The sequence below is a fragment of the Podarcis filfolensis genome (assembly GCF_964270895.1).
Source record: "Podarcis filfolensis genome assembly, chromosome: 1".
NCBI lineage: Eukaryota > Metazoa > Chordata > Lepidosauria > Squamata > Lacertidae > Podarcis > Podarcis filfolensis.
Genome location: NC_139604.1, coordinates 94,522,088 through 94,544,528, shown reverse-complemented (window position 1 = coordinate 94,544,528; position 22,441 = coordinate 94,522,088). Strand labels below are relative to the sequence as shown.

The 22,441-nt window shown below is 44.3% G+C and overlaps 1 protein-coding gene and 1 long non-coding RNA gene across 3 annotated transcripts in view; both read right to left on the bottom strand.

The window, feature by feature from the left end:
• Nucleotides 1-13,769, bottom strand: part of CCDC9B (coiled-coil domain containing 9B) — a 55,489-nt gene extending 41,720 nt beyond the window's left edge. The window contains exons 1-5 of one of the 2 annotated variants that reach the window (XM_083584566.1): nucleotides 13,585-13,769; nucleotides 6,993-7,106; nucleotides 5,332-5,436; nucleotides 4,514-4,678; nucleotides 1,855-2,007 (exon numbers count right to left, since the gene is read on the bottom strand). In XM_083584566.1, the coding sequence (XP_083440692.1) occupies nucleotides 1,855-2,007; nucleotides 4,514-4,678; nucleotides 5,332-5,436; nucleotides 6,993-7,106; nucleotides 13,585-13,623 (576 nt within the window). In that variant the 5' untranslated portion in view covers nucleotides 13,624-13,769. The remainder of the gene's footprint in view (nucleotides 1-1,854; nucleotides 2,008-4,513; nucleotides 4,679-5,331; nucleotides 5,437-6,992; nucleotides 7,107-13,584) is intronic. The other variant, XM_083584567.1, reaches the window with a different exon arrangement.
• Nucleotides 1-22,441, bottom strand: part of LOC310766617 — a 246,290-nt gene that overhangs the window by 77,196 nt on the left and 146,653 nt on the right. The gene's annotated exons all lie outside the window — the stretch shown is intronic.

The following is a 22,441-nucleotide window of genomic DNA, read 5'->3' as shown; positions in this document are numbered from 1 at the left end:
TTATTATTATTATTATTATTATTATTATTATTATTATTATTTGCTTTCACAGTGCATGAGGACAGAAGCCCTTCCACAGCTGCCATCTCGATGAACTGTGCCCCTTCCCCACAGTGTGACAATTAGAATTAAAAATAAACCTCCCATTGGCAGAAACGAGAAGTGTTTTTCCTCTAAGCCTAACTGACATGCGAGTGAGGGCAGGAGGAGAGGCCAGTCCTGGCTGGAGATGCAAGGGACTGAACATTTTCCTATAAAATGTTTTGCTTTAAGCCTGAGGCCTAGATGATCACATGATTTGACAGATTTATCTTAAGTCAATTGATATTGCAGTGGGCCCAGCCAACATTTCCACTTTCCAGTCTTGTAGAATGAATTATGAGAGCCGTATTGAGTTTCGATGGGTGTCGGGGACAGAACAGGTTCACACATCCCTACTCAGCCATGAAGCTCACTGGTTAGGCTTGGGCAAGTCATCATCTCTCCTCTTGACTCACATGTCGCGATTGTTCTGAGGGTAACTCTGTGTACCACACCATGAGTTCTTCAGGGGAAGGGTGCAATACAAAAATGGTCAGTAAAAGGTAAAAAGGTCAAGGACCCCTGGAGCAGGGGTCCAGTCAAAGGCGACTATGGGGTGCGGCGTTCATCTTGCTTTCAGGCCGAGGGAGCAGGTGTTTGTTCACAGACAGCTGTCCGGGTCATGTGGCTAGCATGACTAAACCGTTTCTGGCACAACAGAACACCGTGATGAGTGCCAGAGCGCATGGAAACGCCATTTACGTTCCTGCCGCAGCAGTACCTATTTATCTACTTGTACTGGTGTGCTTTTGAACTGCTAGGTTAGCAGGAGCTGGGACAGAGCAACAGGAGCTCACCCCATTGTGCGGATTCGAACTGCTGACCTTCCAATCAGCAAGCCCAAGAAGCTCAGTGGTTTAGATCTCAGCATCACCCATTGTCGTCAGTACAAATAAACTTTAGGATGTGATTCCTCTTGGTTTACCTAAGGAGGCCACGGACAATGCCATGACGACATCTTAGGGAAGAGCCATTTCAGAGGCATTTCAAGGGACTTACCTGCTTCACTGGCTACTTAAATGTGCACTACTTGGTATAAGACTCAGAGTCAGAGCAGACAGAGTGGTTTGGGAGCTGTAGCTGCATTATTGAAGGTGCGGCACAATGAATATCAGAAACTGGCACCTAGAGCTCTAGCTTGAGTTCTGCTAGTGCAGTTACTGCATGCTATCTCAAGATGTCACAGTTGAGGAAGCATCACTGAACAACTAACAAAGCATGGACGTTCCAGGATGAATACACCACGAATGCACTATTATTGCATCAATGACATGCTGCAGATGACACTTGAAAAAAACATCAGTTGGGCCGGGCCTTAGGAAACTGCCTTAAGTTGTATCAAATCAGAACACTGGCCCAACTAGCTCAGTACTGTCATCTCTGATAGGCAATAGTTCTCTAGCATGCCAGGAAAGAGTTTTCCCCAGCTGCACTGGAAGAGAGACCCCAGAGATGGACTGAGGGAGCATTTGCATACTATAGCCTTTCCATCACCCCTTCTCTTTTCAGTCTGCTGCAGTAAGCAAGATTTCCATGTTCGCCCCACAAGACATCAGAGAGGTAGCTGCGTAAGTGGATTGTTGCAGCACTGGAGCAGAAAGCAAGTTTCCAAATAATTTTCAGCTTCCCAAAAGCTGTTAAAGCAGCAGCAGCAGCACCTCTGCATCAAGAGCTAGCAGCCTTGGCAACATGTATTAACACTGGGGCTGGGGGACGGGACTGAGTCCAAGCAGAGAACTGGAACCAAAGGGAGCCATTTGGGAAAATACTCACCCTGCCTTTGTTGTCCATTGTAATAGCAATCTGCATCCTTCTTCCCCTGCGGAAAGCAACCAACTGATCAATCTCTTCTTCACTGATGTCTGGGGCCTCCCCTGGGCTCACAAGACACTCTGATCCCCGTTTTTCACTCACAACCCGCTTTCCCTAGAAAAGGCAGAATCAGAATATGCTGTTTCTTGCCCTGTACAGTATGTATAGAAAGGTGCATATTTAGAGTAAGGATGCCTATTTGGTGCTAGAAAAACAAGTATAACAAATAGCAAATTCCATTCACTGATAGCTACCAGTTGTAATCAATCTAATTCCGAAAAGAAATATTTCAGCCAGAAATTCAATATAACGAACCTTTGTGGATAACGTATATGTTAGCATTGTAATTTTGTTGCACTAATCAAGACTGAAGTAACAAGTGTTCTCTTGATTTTTTGTCAGCATTTAGGAGGGCTGTGTAAAGATCAGCTAACTCCCTTCGGGGTTGATGAATTTTCTTAGCTTCCGAGCCAAAAAATTCTCATCATGGGAATTGTTTTCCTGGATAAAAACCAATACAACTAAGCAAAATATAGCAGAGATGATATAACTTTTATTCCATGTAATTGAAAATATCACTATGTTTTGAGGGTAGCACACAGATTACTTAGAACGCATAGACTCAGAGTAACAGAATCAACTAATGACGTCAAAGACTTCTGCTAGCACAACAGGGCTTTCTGCCCCCTCCTCCCTCATGCACCCCAAAATTGGCTCAAGGGGAGTTTGGAGAACCCCCAGAACAGTATGCCAGGGCAGGAAAGGAGAATAATTCCACCCAGCCCACTTCGCAGTAATTTATGAAAATGAATGAGAGAAATGACTGAAACACATTTTCATACTAAAATATACCACATGCAACATTAATAACAGGATTCGAACTGCAAGAAAAAATCTGACTGAACTAGAAGGGTGGAATCCAGTGCAGTGTGCTAAGGCTTTTTTTAGAATTTATGCTAGTGCAACAGAATGTTTTCCCCATTTCCTCTTCCATACACCCCCTTAATCTCTTCTGGGAGTTTCCCCAAAGTTCTGGAACAGATTTCAGGTGGATAGTGGAAAGGGGCGGGGGGGAGTCCTGTTGTTCAAGCAGAAATTCTTACACTGATGGGACTTGTTAGTAAAATACTGCCCCAAACCCTCATTGCTTCCGACATCTTCAACCTGTATTAGCACTCATGGAAATATTCTTTTTAGAAATGCCTAAGAAAAGAAAAAGGGACGCGGGTGGCACTGTGGGTAAAACCTCAGCGCCTAGGACTTGCCGATCGTCAGGTCGGCGGTTCGAATCCCCGCGGCGGGGTGCGCTCCCGTTGTTCGGTCCCAGCACCTGCCAACCTAGCAGTTTGAAAGCACCCCCGGGTGCAAGTAGATAAATAGGGACCGCTTACTAGCGGGAAGGTAAACGGCGTTTCCGTGTGCTGCGCTGGCTCGCCAGATGCAGCTTGTCACACTGGCCACGTGACCCGGAAGTGTCTGCGGACAGCGCTGGCCCCCGGCCTCTTAAGCGAGATGGGCGCACAACCCCTGAGTCGGACACGACTGGCCCGTATGGGCAGGGGTACCTTTACCTTTACCTAAGAAAAGAAAAGACTTGTATTTCAAGCTTTCATACTGCTGGGCAGGGCTATTTTTCTAGAAAAGGAGGTGCCGGAACTGACCATGAACACCTCCCTCATTCTCTTATAATGGCAATGGAGCCCACCTTAGAGGTTCCAGAACTGAGTTCTGGCGAGTTCCGGCTGGGGAAAAAAAGCCCTGCTACTGGGGCTTCGAAGCACCAACCCCTTCTATGTCCTCTTCCTGTCTTTGAGGTCTTGATTCTGACAGCATGTAGCTGAATCCAAACATGTTGCTCAAGTCAAGGACCTGCCATTGCCTTCTTTAATGTTATTGTAAGAGATTCATATTACATTCTGCTTGTATGTCAACACAGCCTAATGTGATGTGTTGTTTTGACTACCACTGCGAACGAAACAGATGTCGTCACCGAGCTGTCCCCAAAGATGTCTAGAGAGCTTTTTGAAGTCGTGGAAATGAATTTACAATCCTATCAGGCAGTAAAAGACTGAAGGGTCACTTACAATCTGAGTGCAAGCTGCTTTTTTCGACTGCTGGAAATTTACTATTTGTGACAATGATTCCCAATTGACTGAAGCCTATATGTTGTATTGGAGGAACATTCTCACAAAGATTACCACCCAAATGCTGACTTACTCAGCAAGCAATAATATGGACTTCATTAAAAGTTTGATTAGTCCTGAATAAGTATCCTCTGTGGATTGCAAATACATTTGCTCACAGATGAAGCTCACTGGGTGGCCTTGCTGGACTGGAATGTTGGGGAACCAGATTAAAAACCTGCCCTACCATGACTCTTATTGGGTGGCCTTGTGGATCATGCTGGGTTGGGATATTAGAGAACCAAATTCTAGCCCTGCTAGCACATGAAGTTTATTGGATTTTTGGGGCTAACTAACAATGTGGGACCCACCTTTTTGCTGAATGTATGTTGCTTTGTTTAAACTAGAATGCTTTTACTTGTATTTCATCGTTTCAACCTGAATTTGCTGGCATCTCTAGAGATTCAGCACTTTTATAAAACGGGCTGGGGACTCACCTTGGCTTTATTGTCCATGGTAACAGCCAACTGAACCCTCTTCCCCATCCTGAATGTAAACAAGTGATCAGATTCCTCGTCATCTTCCTCCTCCTCACTTCCAATCCCAAAACTGGAGGCAGGAGGGCCGCTGCTTCCCCATTTCTCACTCACGACTCTTTTCTCCTGCCAATAGGACAAACACTTAGCTAGGAAATGGTCGGGATGTTGCCATATTAACCTCCTCCCTTTCTCTTTTGCCTTAACAGCTGGGGAGAAGAAGTTATGAAAATGTCAGGAGGGCTCTATGACCTCACACTTTTTGCCAGTGATACAAATACTGAGGAAATTTTTCCAAAGAAATAGCTGGTCCTTTTGTCCAATTTGCCAGGCAACCTATAAATCTGGCGAGGGGGAAAAGCATCTCTTCACTTATGAATCTGACATTTGGCCGAAATGTCAAAGGTTTAGGGAAACAGTAGAGTCATCATGGTGTGGATCTTTATTCATGAGAAATAGATGATGCAATAGTGTGTGATGGACTCACTCCAGTCTTTCATAGTCAATTCCCTTCTCTTATTATTTTTAAACCATAGTTCACAGAGGTGTTTAAATTTACTCCTCATTGGAGAGCCATCCCCAAACACATGTACTTGCACATATTACTGTTACATTTAGGAACCTGTAAATCATTCAGAGACCTGATAGAGCCTGAAGCCTGATGGTCTCTATATTTATTACATATTGATTTCATAATCCCTCAGCTAAGACCTCTCTAACCTTGCAAGAATGGAATGTATAAAAATCCTTCCTTAGCAGGAAGGGGAGATAATGCTTACATTATGGGCTTTGGTGATGGTGATGGTGAGGCCATCTGGCCTGGCTTTCCTCGACGTGACAGCCATTCCCTCCTGCTCTGCTCGCTTCCTGTCCTCTTCTATTTCCTGCAAAAATGACAGCCAGCTTCTCTATCAGATCAGCTTACAACAAGCGGAAAGCTAGAAACAAAGCAATCTCAAACAAAGGGAGAAACATAGGGAAGCTATGAGAAACGGTACATTCATCAGCACACATTTGCGGCTGCCACTATATTTGACAATAGCAACATCCAGGTGATGACTATATTTACCAAGGCTTTACTGAGACATGTGATTTCTTCTTCTTCAGAGAGTTGAAGATAGTTTTAAAGACCACCTCTCTCCATATGAACCTATCTGGACCCCCAAGATCACCTCTGAGGCCTTTCTTTATGTGCCTCCTCCATGAGAGGTCTGGAGGGGGGCAACATAGGAACGGGCCTTTTCTGCAGTGGATCCTTGTTTGTGGAATGCTTTCCTCAGGGAGGTTCAGCTGGCACCTTCATTAGTCGCCAGGAGAAAACATTCCTCTTTAACCAGACCTTTGGCTGATTGACATCTAATGCCCTTTCAAAATGTGTTTTGGAAGGGGGAGATTATTGTGTTGTCTTTGTTTTTGTTTTTATTATGTATTTTGCGTTTCTCATATTGTGATTTTATGATCTTATGTTGTGAACCGCCCTGAGCTCTATGGGAATAATAATAATAATAATAATAATAATAATAATAATAATAATAATTTGATATGGTATGTAGACACTACTTTCACCTCTGGTAAACAGGTTTCATGGGTTTTATATTCTGGCATCATTTGATTGACCAAGAGGCCTCAAAAGAAAGAAGTGAACACCATGGGAAGCAATGCATCTCTAAAATAGCCTCCACTCTTCAAAGACTATTGCCTGTCTCCATTCTGATTTTCAGTCTCTTAAATCCTGCATGCCCAAACACAGTCTCAATATATTGATTCAGGGTAGACTGCTATTGCACACTTCCTGAATGAAATATAGAGCTGGTATTAGCATACTGATGACAACACACTCTAAAGCTCAGGTTAATCTGACCCAGAAATGTCAATGGATGATAAGCCATGCAGTATTCTGACTCCTATGGGGCACCTTAAAGGCCCTTCCACACTTGGTTTGTCCCGCAAATTCTAGTCATGGGTCCAAGAGAGGTTTTCTTTGCCCTGCCCCCACTTTTTTCCAGGAAAACCTAATGTTTACTGCTATTCAGAACAAGTACCAATCCACAGAAAACCCAATTGACATTCAGCAGTGAACAGCTGGTTTTCTCTGGTAAAGTGGCAGAACAAAACAAAGTATAGGACTCATGACTAGCAATCATGAGACAAACAAAGTATGAATAGGCCTCAAGTCTATGTAACTGAGGAGGCATCTTGCAGCAGTGCCCAAGCAGAAGTTATCTGGCCATAGGCTTCTTCCCCATTCCCCTACATGATTGCTGTTCCTTAGGTTCCTTGGTTTAGGCTCCTTACAATTCTGACAGCCTGATCTGTTATGCAGAATAATCATTTTGAAATTCAATGCAACAAACTGAATTTTTCAAAAGAGTTATCAGCATGTAGGGCTTCAAAGGTTCACCAAGCAGGCCCCAAAACTGAGCTAAGAAGTCAAACATACATGATATCTTCGCATAAGGGCTTCGTTCTTTTTCCGCAAAGCTATGATTTTCTTATCCAGTTCGACATCTTTTTGTTCTTTTTTCCGCAACACTGCATCATCCACTGTGGCATCCTAATGGAACGAAAGAGCTTTAGGGGATTTCTACATATGGTCAGTAAAACAGATAACAGATACACATATGGTTAATAGTACAAATTTTACTTTTTTACATTTATATTCCACCATTTTTCCATCATGGGACCCATTTGGTCTTAGTTTCAGCAAGGTGGTAGCCTTGTAATTTATAGAAATTCATATCCAGCTGTTCCTCCCATATGAGGAATTTTGGCCATACCATGGGATCTCTTTGTCTCCTCTCTTTCAACCAAGAAAAAGATGGAAGACAAAGGTCTTCATCACCCACAGCAATCGAACATTTAGCTCTATGTTTTAAAGTCACAGAAGATAGGTACCCAGTGTCCTATTTTGAATAAACAGATAGTATTTTAACTTAAAATTGTAATGAAAAAATAAAATTGTAATGAAAAAATATAAATTTGGATAAGTATGTGGCCTACTATATGCAATCGTATATTTATACTGTAATATTGACACTGACAAACGTCTCTGTGTGTGTGTTCTGCTAAGATCTGTAGGCCAAAGCAGAGATTTCATGCAAGATATAAGGCATGCTACAATAAGGGTAGTTTACTGAAGCATTAACAAGATCAAAAACCAAATATATCCACCAGAAAGAGCAGCACTTCTAAATGAAGGGAGGATCAACAGCAGAGCCAACTGCAGGTTTGAGGAAATCCTGAGTAAATACTTCTAGTGGCCCCCTCCTCCATCAGTCAACCACTTGCTTTGTTAGTGAGCTCTGGCACTGTTGGGGTGGGCAGGTAGGCAAAAGCAACACTGCATAGCATTGGATGGCTGACTCCAGCTGCCACTGAAATTTGCCACAATGCCCTGGGACAATAATATGCAAGGTTACTGATGCTGGCTCTGATCAAAAGCATCTAAGCATCTTGGTGGCCATTCCTGGAAAGAAGATGACAAACTCAATGGGCCCTTAGTATGATCCAGCAGACCTCTTCATAAGAAGTAATACTGGATTTTTAAGGCAAAATTTGATTTCCTTGCAGAAGGAATCAGTGAAATCTGGACAAAAGAAGAATCTGTATTAAGCAGGTGGTGTGGCTTTTCAAGCACTATTCTTCTCTGCAAAATGGGTTGAGGGTTAGAGCAGTAATAGCTGGTATCTGTGAGCTTGTGTATATTTTGGCACTCAATCGAAAACATTTCCCCTCCCCAAATATTTTCCAGCCCCCCAAAAAGTCCATGGTAAAACAAAATTTCCTAAGTTACAAATTCAATTTAGGTGTTAAATATCAAGTCTGAAGTTGACAGGGCTATCTGACGCTAGGTATCCTCCTGTGAATATCAAGTTTTGTAATCTGGCCTGGCAGATTCTGAGCCAGATATATTGAGTGCAAATTTCTTCTGTTCTGCTCCTTCCCATCTCTCTTCAGGGGCTGAGCCAGCCTTCAGTTTAGGGTGTAACACACAGGGATGGGTAAGTATGCCAACACTGGTGTCTCTCGGTTTCTCATTTTTCCCTTCCTGAAGGCCAGTTCTCCACGTTTCCACATCAGTTTGCATTTTTGTCTCAAAGTTCTCATGAAAATTCACCAGCATATTTGTGTTAAGTTCTCCTATTCTTCACAGTTTTGTATGCAATTTTGAAAAGCAATCTCTGTTAATACAATGCATATTATGTTATTTTCCTTGATATATGCATTTTTGTACACATTATGTGGCTGAAGAACTGCATTGTAAAAATTGGAGAAGTGCGAATTCTGAAGGATGGTTGCGATTCAGTCGGCATATTGTATGAATTAGGTACATTTGCCTTTAAATGTGAACTGAACCTTATTAATCTACCATCCCTAGTAACTCAGCCTTCTTGGACCTGGTCCTTTCCAGATACTTTGGACTACAACTCCCATCACCTCAGCCAGCAGAGTCAACTCTCATCATTTAAAGCATAAGGACCATCCCCTGCTCCTTTTAGGAACTATGCAGTAGCAATTAAGGCATGCTGCACTTGTGGAACTAGAATTTTGCATAAACAGATGGTAGCACTTGTAATACCCTATAATTTTAGGAGTTGCTACAACGTCAGCTTATTGTCTAGCCATGAGATCCCTTGATACCTACATTCAATTTGTTTTTAATGCACTAAGGGCTTCTTGGTGATGACTACCTAACTCCGCCAACAACTGTGATGTCACGGGCTGTTCGCAAAACCAATTGATTTCGGGAAATGGGTGATGAATAAACGAACGGGGGTCAAACGCGGAGCCTAAAGGCAAGTCTAGCTACATCTTTCAGCCGGGAGGGGATGGTGGGAGGGACAAGACTGCTCAGCGGGCACAAAGGATGCCATGGCAAGTCCTGGTAGATGAAGAAAATAAGAGAGTTAGCAGTGGGTTCAGCTGAAGAAAGGAGGTGCTAAGAAAGAACTGGGCTTGTGGAGAATCTGAATGCAAGGCTGACAGACAGGAGAGGCTATGCGCTCTTGACAACAAGGGAGTGGGCCTTGAAAAGACCATGGGCCTGTGAAAGAAAAGAACATAGGATTGCCAGGCCTTCATTCTGAGAATGTTCCAGTACCCTTAGGGACATTGGGTCTGTCTTCTTTTGTAGTTTGAAGCACTGTAGTTTGGCAACCATGAGAAGTCTGTAGTGTAGCCTCCTCCAACCTGGTGTGCTCCATATTTCATACCACAATTCCTATCAGATCCAGCAATTAAAGGTAAATGTCAGGGATGTTCACAGCTCTAGTTCAAAGCATCTAGAGCAGCGGTGCCCAAATTGTGGTCTATGTATCACCAGTGGTCCCCAGGCTTCATTCAGGTGGTCTACTGAGTGTCAGTGAATTTATGGTTGAAAATAGAAGATGGCACAACCATCACATTGAATATTCATATTGATTTTTTACTGTATTTTTTTGCTTCTTTTTTTGCTTATATTTTATTTTATTGTATCACGATTTGAATTCTATGGAATTACAATTGCTGCAACAGGCAGGAAAAGCATTGCGTGGTCTTCCAAGACCCTCAACCATTTTCAAATGATCTGCGGAGGGGGGAAAGTTTGGGAACCACTTATTTAGAGAGCAGTAGTTTGGAAAAGGCATCTTTAGGGTGAGCAAACTCTGGGATAAGGGCCAAATTTCACATGTCAATCCCTTATTTAATTACAGGCCTAGCTTCTAATAATACAGCAACAGACTTTTATAATGGACCTGGATGAATGGATGCTGACTCAGTTTAAGCCTAATATGCAAATTTTCCTTATGAGAAATATCCCCACCCCCCGAGGTGAGGAAAATATTGGGTTCTTTTATCATCATCAAATGTCTTGGCAAAGAGAGTGGGTGGGTAGCTTTGGAAATTCAGTGGAGAGAGGCAGGGATGTTACACTTTTGCAAAACTGTTTAAATTAGATTTGGATCCAACCTGGCCAGAATTTTCTGGGTTCCTAATGACTGGTATGTCACCTTTGTGTGGGCAAGTAAGTTCCATACATAATCAGGGGGGAAGCTAGGGGCTATGGAGGCAGAATGGAATCAGACAGGGCTGCCATTTTGGCACCTGAGGCGGACTCCAAAATGGCATTTTCCTCCCAACCAGGGAAGAAGGGGGGAGGGGAGATCTACATCAGGATTAAGTGGTGGGGGGGAGAGAGAGATCAACATCAGGATCTGCTGCCCTGGTGGATGCTGCCGCCTGAGGCAGTCACCTCACGTTGCCTCATGGGTGGGCCAGCCCTGGAATCAGAGCAATGTGGATTCAGAAATACACTCCTTTAATTGTGTGTGTTGCAAAAATGTGCAGTGACCAAGCCACATTCCATAGAATCCTTTGCTAAACTGTGCAGAGGTTGGTTATTCAATCCATTTAATAAAGCCATATAATAGCAACATATGCTAGGAATGTAATAAGTTGAGTCAGACCATTATCTCCAGTGCAGGAGGGGGGCTTTTTCAGCCCAAGGGTCTTATTCCCTCATGGGCAACCTTCCAAGAGCCACATTGGGATAAAAACCAGGTAGACATAATATAGCATGTATAATAATAATAAAAAACAAGGATCCTATCTCGTACGCCCCACCCACAACAAGAATTCTGGGAGCTGTAGTTTGTAAAGGGTGCTGAAATTTGTTAGGAGACCCCTATTTCCCTTCACAGAATTACAATTCTCCGAGTTGTTTGTGAAGAGGGATTGGTTGTTAAACCACTCTGAGAACTCCATCTCTGTGAAGGGAAAGAGGGGTCTCTTAACAACTCTCAACAACTTTAACAAATTACAGTTGCCAGGATTCTTTGAGGGAAGCAATGATTGTTTGAAGTGGTATGATACTGCTTTAAATGTATGGTGCAGGCAGGGCCAATGTTTTGCCCTTGCAATACACCTTTTAGTGAAAATATTAAGATACAACAGTGCTCAATCTGGCAAAGAATGCAGGGCATCAAAGTCCACTTCAGAAAGATCCAGGTTATGTAGCTATTAGTAAAAAAAATTAAAAGGTACACTACCACAGCCGCCACTGTGCTGAAGCTACAAAGCAGGTCTGGGTGACTGCCTGAGAATCTCATATATGCCACCTTAGTTTATCTACATGATTTGAAAGTCTTTTCAAATGGGAAGAGTGGCTTTGGAAACCCAGCCAAATGGGCGGGTTATAAATAATAAATTATTATTATTATTATTATTATTATTATTATTATTATTATTATTACCATTATTATTATTATTATTTCTTCTCTGATTGGTATAAGATTTCCCACCAGCCCCACTTTCATTTCCAGGATTCAGCTATACAGCTGCAAATGAAACGTTTTTAAGTGTGTTGTAAAGTGCATTATACAAATAGGACACTAGATGGTGATAGTGAGCTATGACAAATTCAATATATTTTTTTCAAAACATTTATTTTTTAAAAAAGCATTTTCATAACTTTTTTTATATGTGTCTAGATTCCACTCCAGTGGGGATAACATTCATGGTGAAAGGTGGCTGGGACTTAACATAATGCTTTGATTTTTGTGTGTGTATGTACGTTAATAAAACTTAAGTTTTATACCACTTTCTTGGTCACCAGAACACCTGGAATAGTGAATAGTAGTCAAATAAAAGGTTACCAAGCAAGAAAGTCTTAAGCAGAGGGAGCCAAAGTGGGGCCATCTGTATGTTGTAGGACCACAACTCCTATCATCACTGTTGGAGTACAGGGTGAGGATTTGCTGCAACATTTTGTTGCAGGCCCCACTCGCTGTTTTTTTTCCAATTATCTCCACAATTTGGGGCTGAAGAAGAGATTCTTTTCCTTGCACACACACACACAGCAGTAGCACAGCAGCAACAAAAGCCTAGCTGAATGACCCCAAAACTGCAAAGCAGCACTTTGAGGCCTGACTGATGGCTGGCACACAGACTGATTGACTGGTGAAAATGGACCAACACGTTGCAGCGTGGTCAGCGATTTTCTTCCTGGCTTTTGCTGCTGAGTTGCAGCCAGTCAGTAACAAGAGGGTATATTTCCGCTGCCAAGCTACTGGAAAGAATGTCGACTCCGCTGCCACTTTGGGATGGAAAGGGACGCCCCTCACGCCCTCTCTCCAGCATAAAAGCTCTTCTGGGGAGTGAGGTACCCGCATGCCACAGTGACTAGTTCGGGGGGAGTTATAAATGGCTTTAGCAGAAGAAACGTGCAGTGGCTGTGAATCAGAAGGCGTTCCTGCTCGCTTGGAAAACAGAGAGCCCAATGGGAGAGGAGAAGGGGAGGGAGAATCAGACATGCATGGATATCTTTCTCTATCAAAATGAAACAGAAAAGGAGGGGCTAAGCAGAGCAATGGGGGGTAGGATAGTGAAGCTTCATGGAGGGGGGGCGGTTGGCATTGTATCCAACATTTCAAGTTCACCCACTCGCTGTCAGTTCTTGGTGGATGGGATTTTCTCGCAGATCTTGGCTCTGGCTACAGGATTCCACCCCCCCACCTGCCGCTTTCAAAGTCAGCTATTTATGATATGAAAGACTCAGGAAAGAAGCAGCGCTCAGGAGATAAAGAAAGCCTGGGGGGTGGGGAAAGAGAGGGCCTCTCAACCCAGCATTTTGTCATCTTAGCCAATGCACTAGTGCTCTCGTAAACATGCCCGGCCTTTGTGCTGCTCGAGGCAGCGCCAAACTCCCGGTCTTTGGGATGGGAAGTGTCCATCATTACCCAACATTCTGTATTGTTGTTGTTGTTTTAAATTCTCCTTCCCCTCCTTTGTGGCGGCAGGGAGGTGGAGGGAGGGAAGCTGATCTCCTCCTGAAGGATGTTGACATCCTAACCTGGTCACATCCTAACCTGCTGTACAAAAAAAAAAAAGCACCTTTCTGCCCTCCCACATCTCTCAGATACACATCTGCTGGCCGAAGGCGAAGCCCCCCAAAATGACAACACAATGCAAAAGGGGAAAGGCAAGAAGAAGAAGAAGTCATTTCTTGGCTTTGCTGAATGCAAGGCTGACTCCCCCACACCCCTCCCACTTACAACAAAGGCGGCACTCACAGATCGGTGCATTTTGGACATCAGAGGTGAAGCTTGGCGGATTCCACAGCAGAGCTAAAAGAGGAGAGCCATCAGACGGCCTTTCTCAGTACTGGCTGCACAGCATACAAGATCATGTTTTGATTACAAAAGCCCTGTCTGGGCTCCCAGCCAAAAGCACTGGCTGCCTAATATACGAAAGCAGAGGCAAGCAATCAGAGCGCTGGTCTGTCCTCCTCTCCACTCTTCCCTCGCCTTGCAGGGGGAACGTAGTACCTCTTGCTACTCCCTGTGACTTCCGAGCACTGCTTGGTGCCACAACCCAACCCTACCCCAAAAGTACACATCTTGAGGGACACGGAAAGGGCAGATTTGCATCTCAACAGCTGGACTTCGTGTGCAGCTGTTTGTGGGGTTTGTTCGTAGATAGCAGTGTGGGCAAAGGTTTTATAACTACAGGATCGTGCTGGGCCAATCAATCCACCCCATCCTATATTTAAAGCAGTGGTTCTTCTGTGGTCAAGGGATCACTGCTGGTTCCGGGGACACATTCCTTTAATCATAAATAAATAAAATGGGAAGATGCTGGAAGGACAAAGACCTTTGTTGTTTCTACCACAAAGAGGAAGAGGCATCCTGCTTCTCAGTTGTTCTTAAAGTACTCTGAAAAGCAGCTTGCCTCTTCTGCAGTGCAAACAGCTTCACTGGAAAGAAACTTCGCAGAAACTCCAGCTGTGTGCACAATTCTCCCCTGTGCATGAATTCATTGGGTCCTGGCCACATTGCCTGCAGACAAATGCAGATATGGAGGGTTAATGCAGAAGTCTCCCATGTTACCCATCCATATGATAGCATTAGGGTAAGAAAAAAATTGCCAATCTGCAAAGCTATTCCTAAGATCTAAGTAAATGATTACAACCATTTATTTTGTCCTTTTCTGAAGGGATTGGGGGTTAAAAAAGAAAATTGTTCCCCGCAGATGAGGTTGCAACTGCGTCAGCAATCGCCTTCTTGAACTTTGTTGCCCAAACTGAACACATGACGCCAGACGATCTTACCAGCTCCAGACAGAGTGAAGCTACTCCTCCTCAGCTTTTGCAAATAAAAGATATCCTGAGGAGCAGACATCAACAACTGGTAGATATGTCACCTGTATTCCCTGCCAATTATTTTCTACCACATGCTTGTAAATCTATGGATTGTTTTGTTCTAAGGTCTTCTAAGATCTGCTAGACTCAGCAAACAGGTCTGCAGTTCCTTCTTCCGTTGGCTTATGCATTGGTTTCTGCCATTTCTTCTTGATTTCTCGTGTGTGTGTGTGTGTGTGTGTGTGTGTGTGTGTGACAATCACCAGGCTCTGCTGACTTGAATTCATGCAGATTGACCAAATAGTCTTTGACATGCTCACTTGTTACCCTAGATGGGACCTGCCTCCTTTGATACTGTCACCGCCACTAAATGCCTCATTACAGCTTTCCTTCTTTGTCAAAGCAGACGTTGCGTAGTTCAGTTTTTCTGAAAAGAAAACCATCTGTCAAGGTCTTCCCTTCAAAGTTGAACAGTGGACGCAGTGTATCATTTCTCTCCTTATCCAGTTGTAAAACTAATGCTTGTTCCACTTATTTTATGACTTATTTCCCCTTCACATTCATTCTGCATCAGGGCTGGCCCAAGACATTTTGGCTCCTCAGGTGAACCACAAAATGGTGCCCCCCTCCAGTCAGGGAAGAAGGGTAAGTGAAAGTCTAGATAGGGAACAAGGGGGAGGAATCAAATCAACCTTACCCAATGGTTGAAGTGGGAATCAAAGGTGGCCAGGCGGGTGGGGGAGGCCCAACTCTGAATTGCGCTAGGTGGGTGCCCAGCGCAGGAGACCCCGAAGGAGGAGACCCTGAGGGGGGGGGAGCAGCAGTGCCTCCTATTTGCCAAGAGAAAGCGGCAGATCCAGCTTCTAAGGAGTGTGCCACAGCCGTGGCTGCCACTGCAGCAGCAGCAGGAATAGGTAATACAGCCTTGGAGACCAGATCTACTGCCCCTATGGATCCTTCCACCTGAGGCAGTTGCCTCGCCTTGTCTCATGATAGGGACAGACAGCCCTGTTCTCCATCAATAATGATCAAACTGGAAGCTGGCTGGCAAACTATAATCTGAGACATGGCTCGTCGATTATGGAACATTGCTATGACAGAATACTATTTGTACCTGCAAAAGTTTTGGGGTTGTCATATTGCTTCATTTACATTCAGTGCCTTTCCTGTAGCATCCTCCTAAAATCCTATACCTGCTCTTACCCCAAATTGTATATTTTTTGTAGCAGAGGAGACAATTGTTTCATTTTAGTTGTGCTATTTCCCCTCCAGATGTCAATAACTTTGGGGAAGCACAGCAACTAATTAATAAAGCAGAATAAATCCACCACTAAGGCACCACTATTGTGTCAAGAACATATTGCAGAATACTCCTGCAATAAAACTCCCACCAAAGTACACTTATTTTGGTTTCTTCTCAGTTTTTCTTTTGATTTTCAGTCTATTAAAAAGATCCTGTTACAGGCACATTAGCTGTTTCTTTCCTTTTAAAAAAATATTTGTTTAATAGTTTTTTTAAAAAAAACACCCACATATAACCAACCCATGCACCATGACGAATCTATGATGGGAGCAGACATTTTGGTTTTCAGCTCTTGTTATCGAGAGCAAGCTTCAGAAGCACTGTGCTAATGATGGGAAATTCTTACAACTTCTCCACTTGTATATTGGCAGAAGCAGGTGCATGGATTCAGCTAGCTGGTTCTCCAATCCAGTAAGGACTATATTCTGGGCTTGTGTTACAGGCAGTTCAGTGCATGCATTTGGAAGAACACGCCTCTTCCCCTTTTGCGCCGAGATTCAAAAGAATAGTTCAGCTTGTTGTCCCCAAATGTATCTCCACATCTGAGACAATTTATTTTTTTTACTCTTTCACTATCCCCACCACTCCTCTTTCACGGACCAGGTTGCAAGAGAGAGCTCTCACGTTTGTGATGGCGATGTTTCACCATTCGTATTTCAAATTAGTTTCATATTTGCCCAAATTCATTTTTTTAAACTTTTGAGCTTTCATTCTAGGAATACAGATGCTGTACAGCAATCTCCAAAATGCAGCACACAAAGAGCGCATTTCTAGCCTTGCACACGCACAGATATGGTACACTCTGTTTGCACCAATATCATTGGCAGGCTGTGGTGCTGTTTCTAAGAGAAACTCCACCATCTACCTCCCCGCCCCCCACCTCCTTCAGTTCCATTTCATGGCTTCCTCTGACATTTTGTAATTGATTTTGTTGTTGTTATTTCCATTAGATGGTTTTATTAGTTATTTGTAGGTAGTATCACTCACTAGAACTCATTGCATTTTATTTACTTTAGTTTTTGAATCTTTGTGCTTCCTTGGAGGCAGCTCCAAAGCCAGGATTCCACTGACCAATTGTCTGGTTTTAAAATGTATTTCTTTTATAGTGAAATAGTGGTTTGGGAGCTGCCAAAAAACAAAACAAAACAAAAACCCTCCTCTCTACTCTGCTTTCTCATCCACAGAAGAAAAATGCAGGACCCCCTGTGGGAATGCACTCAAGGGAGCCAAATTCAGTTCTAAAAATATGTTGTGATAAACATAGCAAGGGTCCTATACTGAATCAGGCCATTTGTCCTCATGCATGTTTGGAGACCTATGAGCACAAGCTGCTGATTATCCACAAAGACCTCTGGCTAGGCCTGAGTGTATTAGCATAACTTTTGACAATGTTTTTGTGGGGTGTGAAACACAGAGCAGTCAAATACAACATGCCTAGAGTGGACATAAAAAGGGGATGTCTGGACCAGCCCAGTCAGAACTTCCTGTTTCCTCCTGGGCTGGGACAAACTTCCTCTACATGTGACCAGAGGTGGGCGTGACCTCACCTGTGCAGGTAACAAAATAGCACTGGGGAGGCAGCCACCCTTCTCTCTTTGACTCCATTCTTTGAAGAAGCAACGTCTCCTTAGCCTGAGATGCTCTCTTGGCTTCCATGCAAGAGAGGACAAAGGAATTATCTCCTTATGGGATAGATTCCACGTGTATATATTTTGTAACCTAAGTCTGCCTTCTGGGATCCTGCTGTGAACAGAATGTGAGTAAACTCTTTTATACAAGACTGTGTTGTGTCTATTCTTTTTTAGGAGGGAATAAAAGGGGAATTACGAGGAAACTTATTTTAGAGGTGTGATGGCCTGGGAATCCGATTCAGAGGCTGAACTGGAGGAATCCCAGCCTGCACAGGAGTCCCCGCCTCCAGGGCCGGCTGAACTGGGGCAGGGCCTTGATTCTGAAGCACCTGCACCTGTGCTGGATCCTCAGGAGCAGGCACCAGGTGAATCCACTCTGGCTCCAGAGGTGGTTGAGGACTCAGTGCCTACAGGTGAGTCTCCCCCTGGGTCCAGTAACCCTTCAGCCTCTCCTGAACTGCAGAGGCTCAGGGCAGAGAGGCGGAGGGAACTGGTTTCTCCCAGGAGGAGTGCTCGCCTTAAGGCCAGGAGAGGCGGGTCTCCTGGGGGCCGGGACCGCCCCTGGCCTCAGAGGAGATAAAGGCCAGTCAGCCCGGTCCCAGGTTGCGGGAGCAACGTCGTTGAAGAGCTGTTTTGGCCAGCACCCAGTCCGGTTCCTCCAGAGTTCCTGTCCTTGCCCGGCTCCTCGCTGTGGACCCCGCTTCGCCCGTGGAGGACTGTCTGTTGACCCTCGACTCAGGTCCTGGACCTCGCCCCATGGTAACCTCCCCCCTGGACCAGCACAAGAGGCTTATGCAAGCCTGGCAAACCTATCCGCTGTGTAAGTTTTAAATGGGAATGTTACTCTGCTAAATTGTAGAACTTGTTAACACAAGTTGGGAAGGATATAATTAAACAATATATCTGCCCCTGCCTCCCTGAACATTCCCACAGTTTTCATTAGACGGAGACTGAAATCTGATGCACACTTTTCTGAGAGTAATCTCCATTGAATCCAGTAGTACTCCTGAACAAATATGCAGAGGCAGCACATGAAATCTGGGGAGGCAGGGGTGCCATCTCGCCCTCAGGATTATGGGTGCCGGCCACCGCAACACAGATGTGCAACGTCCGCATTGCAGTGGCCAGCAGTGGCGGCGGCTCCTCCTCTTTGCAGCCAGCGAGGCACCCTTTTCCACAGGGAGGGGCTTGGACTCAGAGACAAAGCTACTCTGCCTCCACGTCCAAGCCTCCCTCCCCGGCAAGGGTGCCTCGCTGCCTGGCTGCAGAGGGTGGAGCTGAACTGCTTCTCTCTCAGAGGCAGCTCCGTTGCCACCTGCAGACTTTTTTCATTGACTTTCTGGGTGCCCAGACACCCATGCCCCCCTGGAGTTGGCTCCTATGTAGAGAGGTTTCCCCACAGAAAATGCTACTGAAATGAAAGCTAGCAATACTGTAAAATCACAGGCAACCAGACCAGTTTGGGTGGATACAGCAAGCAGGGATCTAAATCATCACCACTGTCAGCCAACCCAACACTTTGCATTGTTGCCCTTTGCTTCAAGCGGGAAAGGGGAGTGAAAGAGAAGGGCTGAGGTTCAAAGACTGGTTGAGTCATGGAAAGAACCAGATCTGCTCTTTGACAGTTTTGTTGCTCCAGCACCAGACACAGGGCTTATCCACACTTAACTTTTGCCCCTCTCTTTCCAGGCACAGGTCCGAATCTCTGAGTCTGAGCCTGAACGTTTGGGGGGGGGGTTGTCCCGAAGCTTTCCCTTTTTAGCACTCAACATGAGCAAATGTCAATTTGGGGTTTTCTGTGGATTGTTGTTTGCTCCGATTGAGCTTTAAAGAGCGGGTTTTCACAGGGAAAGCTCTAGAGAGAGAGAGAGAGAAAGAAAGAAAGAAAGAAAGAAAGAGAGAGAGAGAGAGAGAGAGAGAGAGAGAGAGAGAGAGAGAGAGAAAGGAAGGAAGGAAGGAAGGAAGGAAGGAAGGAAGGCAGGCACTTGGATAGAGTGAAGGAAAAGTAAGTGTGGATAAGCCCACACTCCTTTTTATACACAGTGGTGGCTTGTCTTTTCATCAGTTGTTGGAAATGCTGCTGGGAAAAGGGAGGAAGGTAGGGGAGCTCTGACTGCATTCAGAGTTCTTGCCTAAGCCAACACGCATGTTGTCTTCAACTGCAGCCAAGGCCAAATAGGTTTGGGAACCAATGCTTTTAGCTCATCTTCCCTTAGGGTGCAAAATCATGGTTGCAAAAACATGGAAACATAGATTTAGATTTGCATAGATTTAGATTTGGTGTATTAAAAAGTCCTGTGATTAAACAATTATACCTATTTGATAACTGATTGATTAGTAATAGTTTTAATAATTGGTTTGATTTGGGGGGGGGCAAATAATGCTGGTAAGGACATATGATCCTGATGTAGGTGGTACATCAGGAGTGATCAACCTTTCTGGGGCGTGTGGACACATTTGCAAACTGGAGAAGCTGTTGTGGGCACCACACACATAGTGCAACCAAGTACACATGGCAATCTGTTATATTGGCTACAACTAAATTTGTCTTTGAAGACTAATTTCAGGGCAAAGGGCTCTGCAGGTGTCCCTGTTGAGAATGCACTGTTTCAGAAACTTCAATTCATACAAAATGTCAGAACTCCGGCCTATCTTGTCCTTCACCAGTCTATGTGGCTGATTGGGCTTGTTATGACCTGTGCGGCCTGGGAAATTTGCACCTTGTGTAGGGACGTCACAATATTTGAAAGCAGCCAGCCCCTTGCTTACATTCCTGTACCATGAAATCACATCCCGCAGCCACCAGAGGGAACCAAAGCAGTAGGAAATTTAAAACTGAATCGTCAGAGATCACAATTCCCACCTCCCACATACTCAAGATTCTGGCATAACATTATCTCTTCATACCTCTGAATTCTCTCAGGTCCCAGTGACTGCATGCCTACAGAATCTGCCCTTCCTGACTTGATTTAACTGCATGTCAGAATGGCTTTTCAGATAGTTCGGTTTCTGCAGGATGTTATTGGAGATATCTGGGGTGGGTTAAGGGACAGCAGAGTCCTCAGGTGGACTGTCTTCCAGGCCCTGGCACAGCACAGAGACAGTGGGAAGGCAGTTCCCCATCCTCAGCATCAAATTCTCATCACAAACTGCACTGGTTGCATTTTATTATTGGACCCAGTATGATCATGATTAATACTCTGCTCCTGTATGGTTAAGTGGGAGAGCCTTCATATTAATGGATGTAGGGAGGAGATAGAGAGTCTGATACAGTATATCAGAGGCTTATAGCTTGGCTGTAGAGCATATGCTTTGCGTGCAGAAGCTCCCAGGTTCAGTCCATGGCATCTGCAGAAAAATGTCTGAGAATAAGACAGACCTCTGCCTGATACCCTGAAGAGATACCCTGCCTGCCACAGTTGACAGTACTAGCCTGATAGCAGGGGTGGGCAAATATTACAGTTTTGGTTTCTCTTAGTTTCTCATTTTTCCAATCTTCAGTTCTCTACATTTCCATGTAAGCTTGGGTTCTGGGTTTTTTGTTTCGTCGTTGTTGTTGTTTCAAAGGCCTCATGAAAATTTATCAGCATTTTCGTGCAAATTTCTCATAGTATATACCTTTTTATACACAACTTAGCCTAATATGCTGTAGACATTTTGGCAATGCTATTTTGCCTTATGTTATGCATTTTTTCATATTATTTTCACTATTACATGCCCTTTTATCCATACTTTAACCTAGTATATGCATCTTTTTTTTACATATTACTTGACTGGAGATCTGCATTGAAAAATTCAGAGAAGTTCAAATTTCAAAGGATGGCTGTGTTTTGGTTCACGCATTGTTTTAGAAAATTCAAGTTTGGTAGGTTCACATTTAAATGTGAACAGAATCAAATTGCTCCTCCATCCCCACCCAATAGTCTGACCTGGTGTAAGATAGATTTCTATGTCCAAATATAGGAGTTATTTGAAACCATGTGATACAGCATTGGTATCATAATGATCCTTCCAGATCTCAGTGTGCAAGGTTACTAACATCTGGCGGGAGGGATTTTATAACGTTCAGATTAATGCTACTCTTTGACAAGGCATTGTCACAAGTCTATCAGAATTTCCCATAGGATGAAACCACAAAGTGCACAATTCTGGGGAAAGATAGGAATTGTCTGATATTTTCTCTGTCTCATTTCCTCTCATCCTATAAATAGTTCCTGCATGAATAAAGCCTTTGAACACCAAAAACTTTAAGGGATTACTTCAATCTAAGTCACCCAAGCTACACAATTTGTCCCAAGCCTTATGCTCTCCTAGATATGGCCCTGACTTCAGGTGGCAGATGCTGGGAAGTGGGAGGGGGACAAGATGTTAGACACTACAGCTGTTTGTGCCATGCATAGCCTGTCCTAAGCTAGGCTGCTGTGCTGTAATCAGTGTTGGAATAATATCCCACTTCCTATCCAATCAACTTCTGTATGGCCATACAGGAGATTGGGCTGGCGTGCACCATTTCATAAAGTGTTGGTGGGGCACCAATGCTCCACTGACCTCTGGTTAGTTGTATTGCTGCTGCTTACAAGGAGGTAGGGGGTAGGGGTGAGGAGGCATTGGCAAGATTGGTGTAGTGTGAATTCACAGGCGGTTCCAATTCAGCACTCCTGCTGGTGCATTTGCACTATGCCGACTTTTCAGCTGCTTTGCCCCTATCCTTCTGCCCCCTGGGAACAGCAGCAACACAACCAACCAGAGGCCAGGGAAGTGGCAGTCTCCCCCCCCCCCCATTAGCTACCACTTCAAGCAGCAACATATTTAGAGTGGGCCCTGCCATAAACTCACCT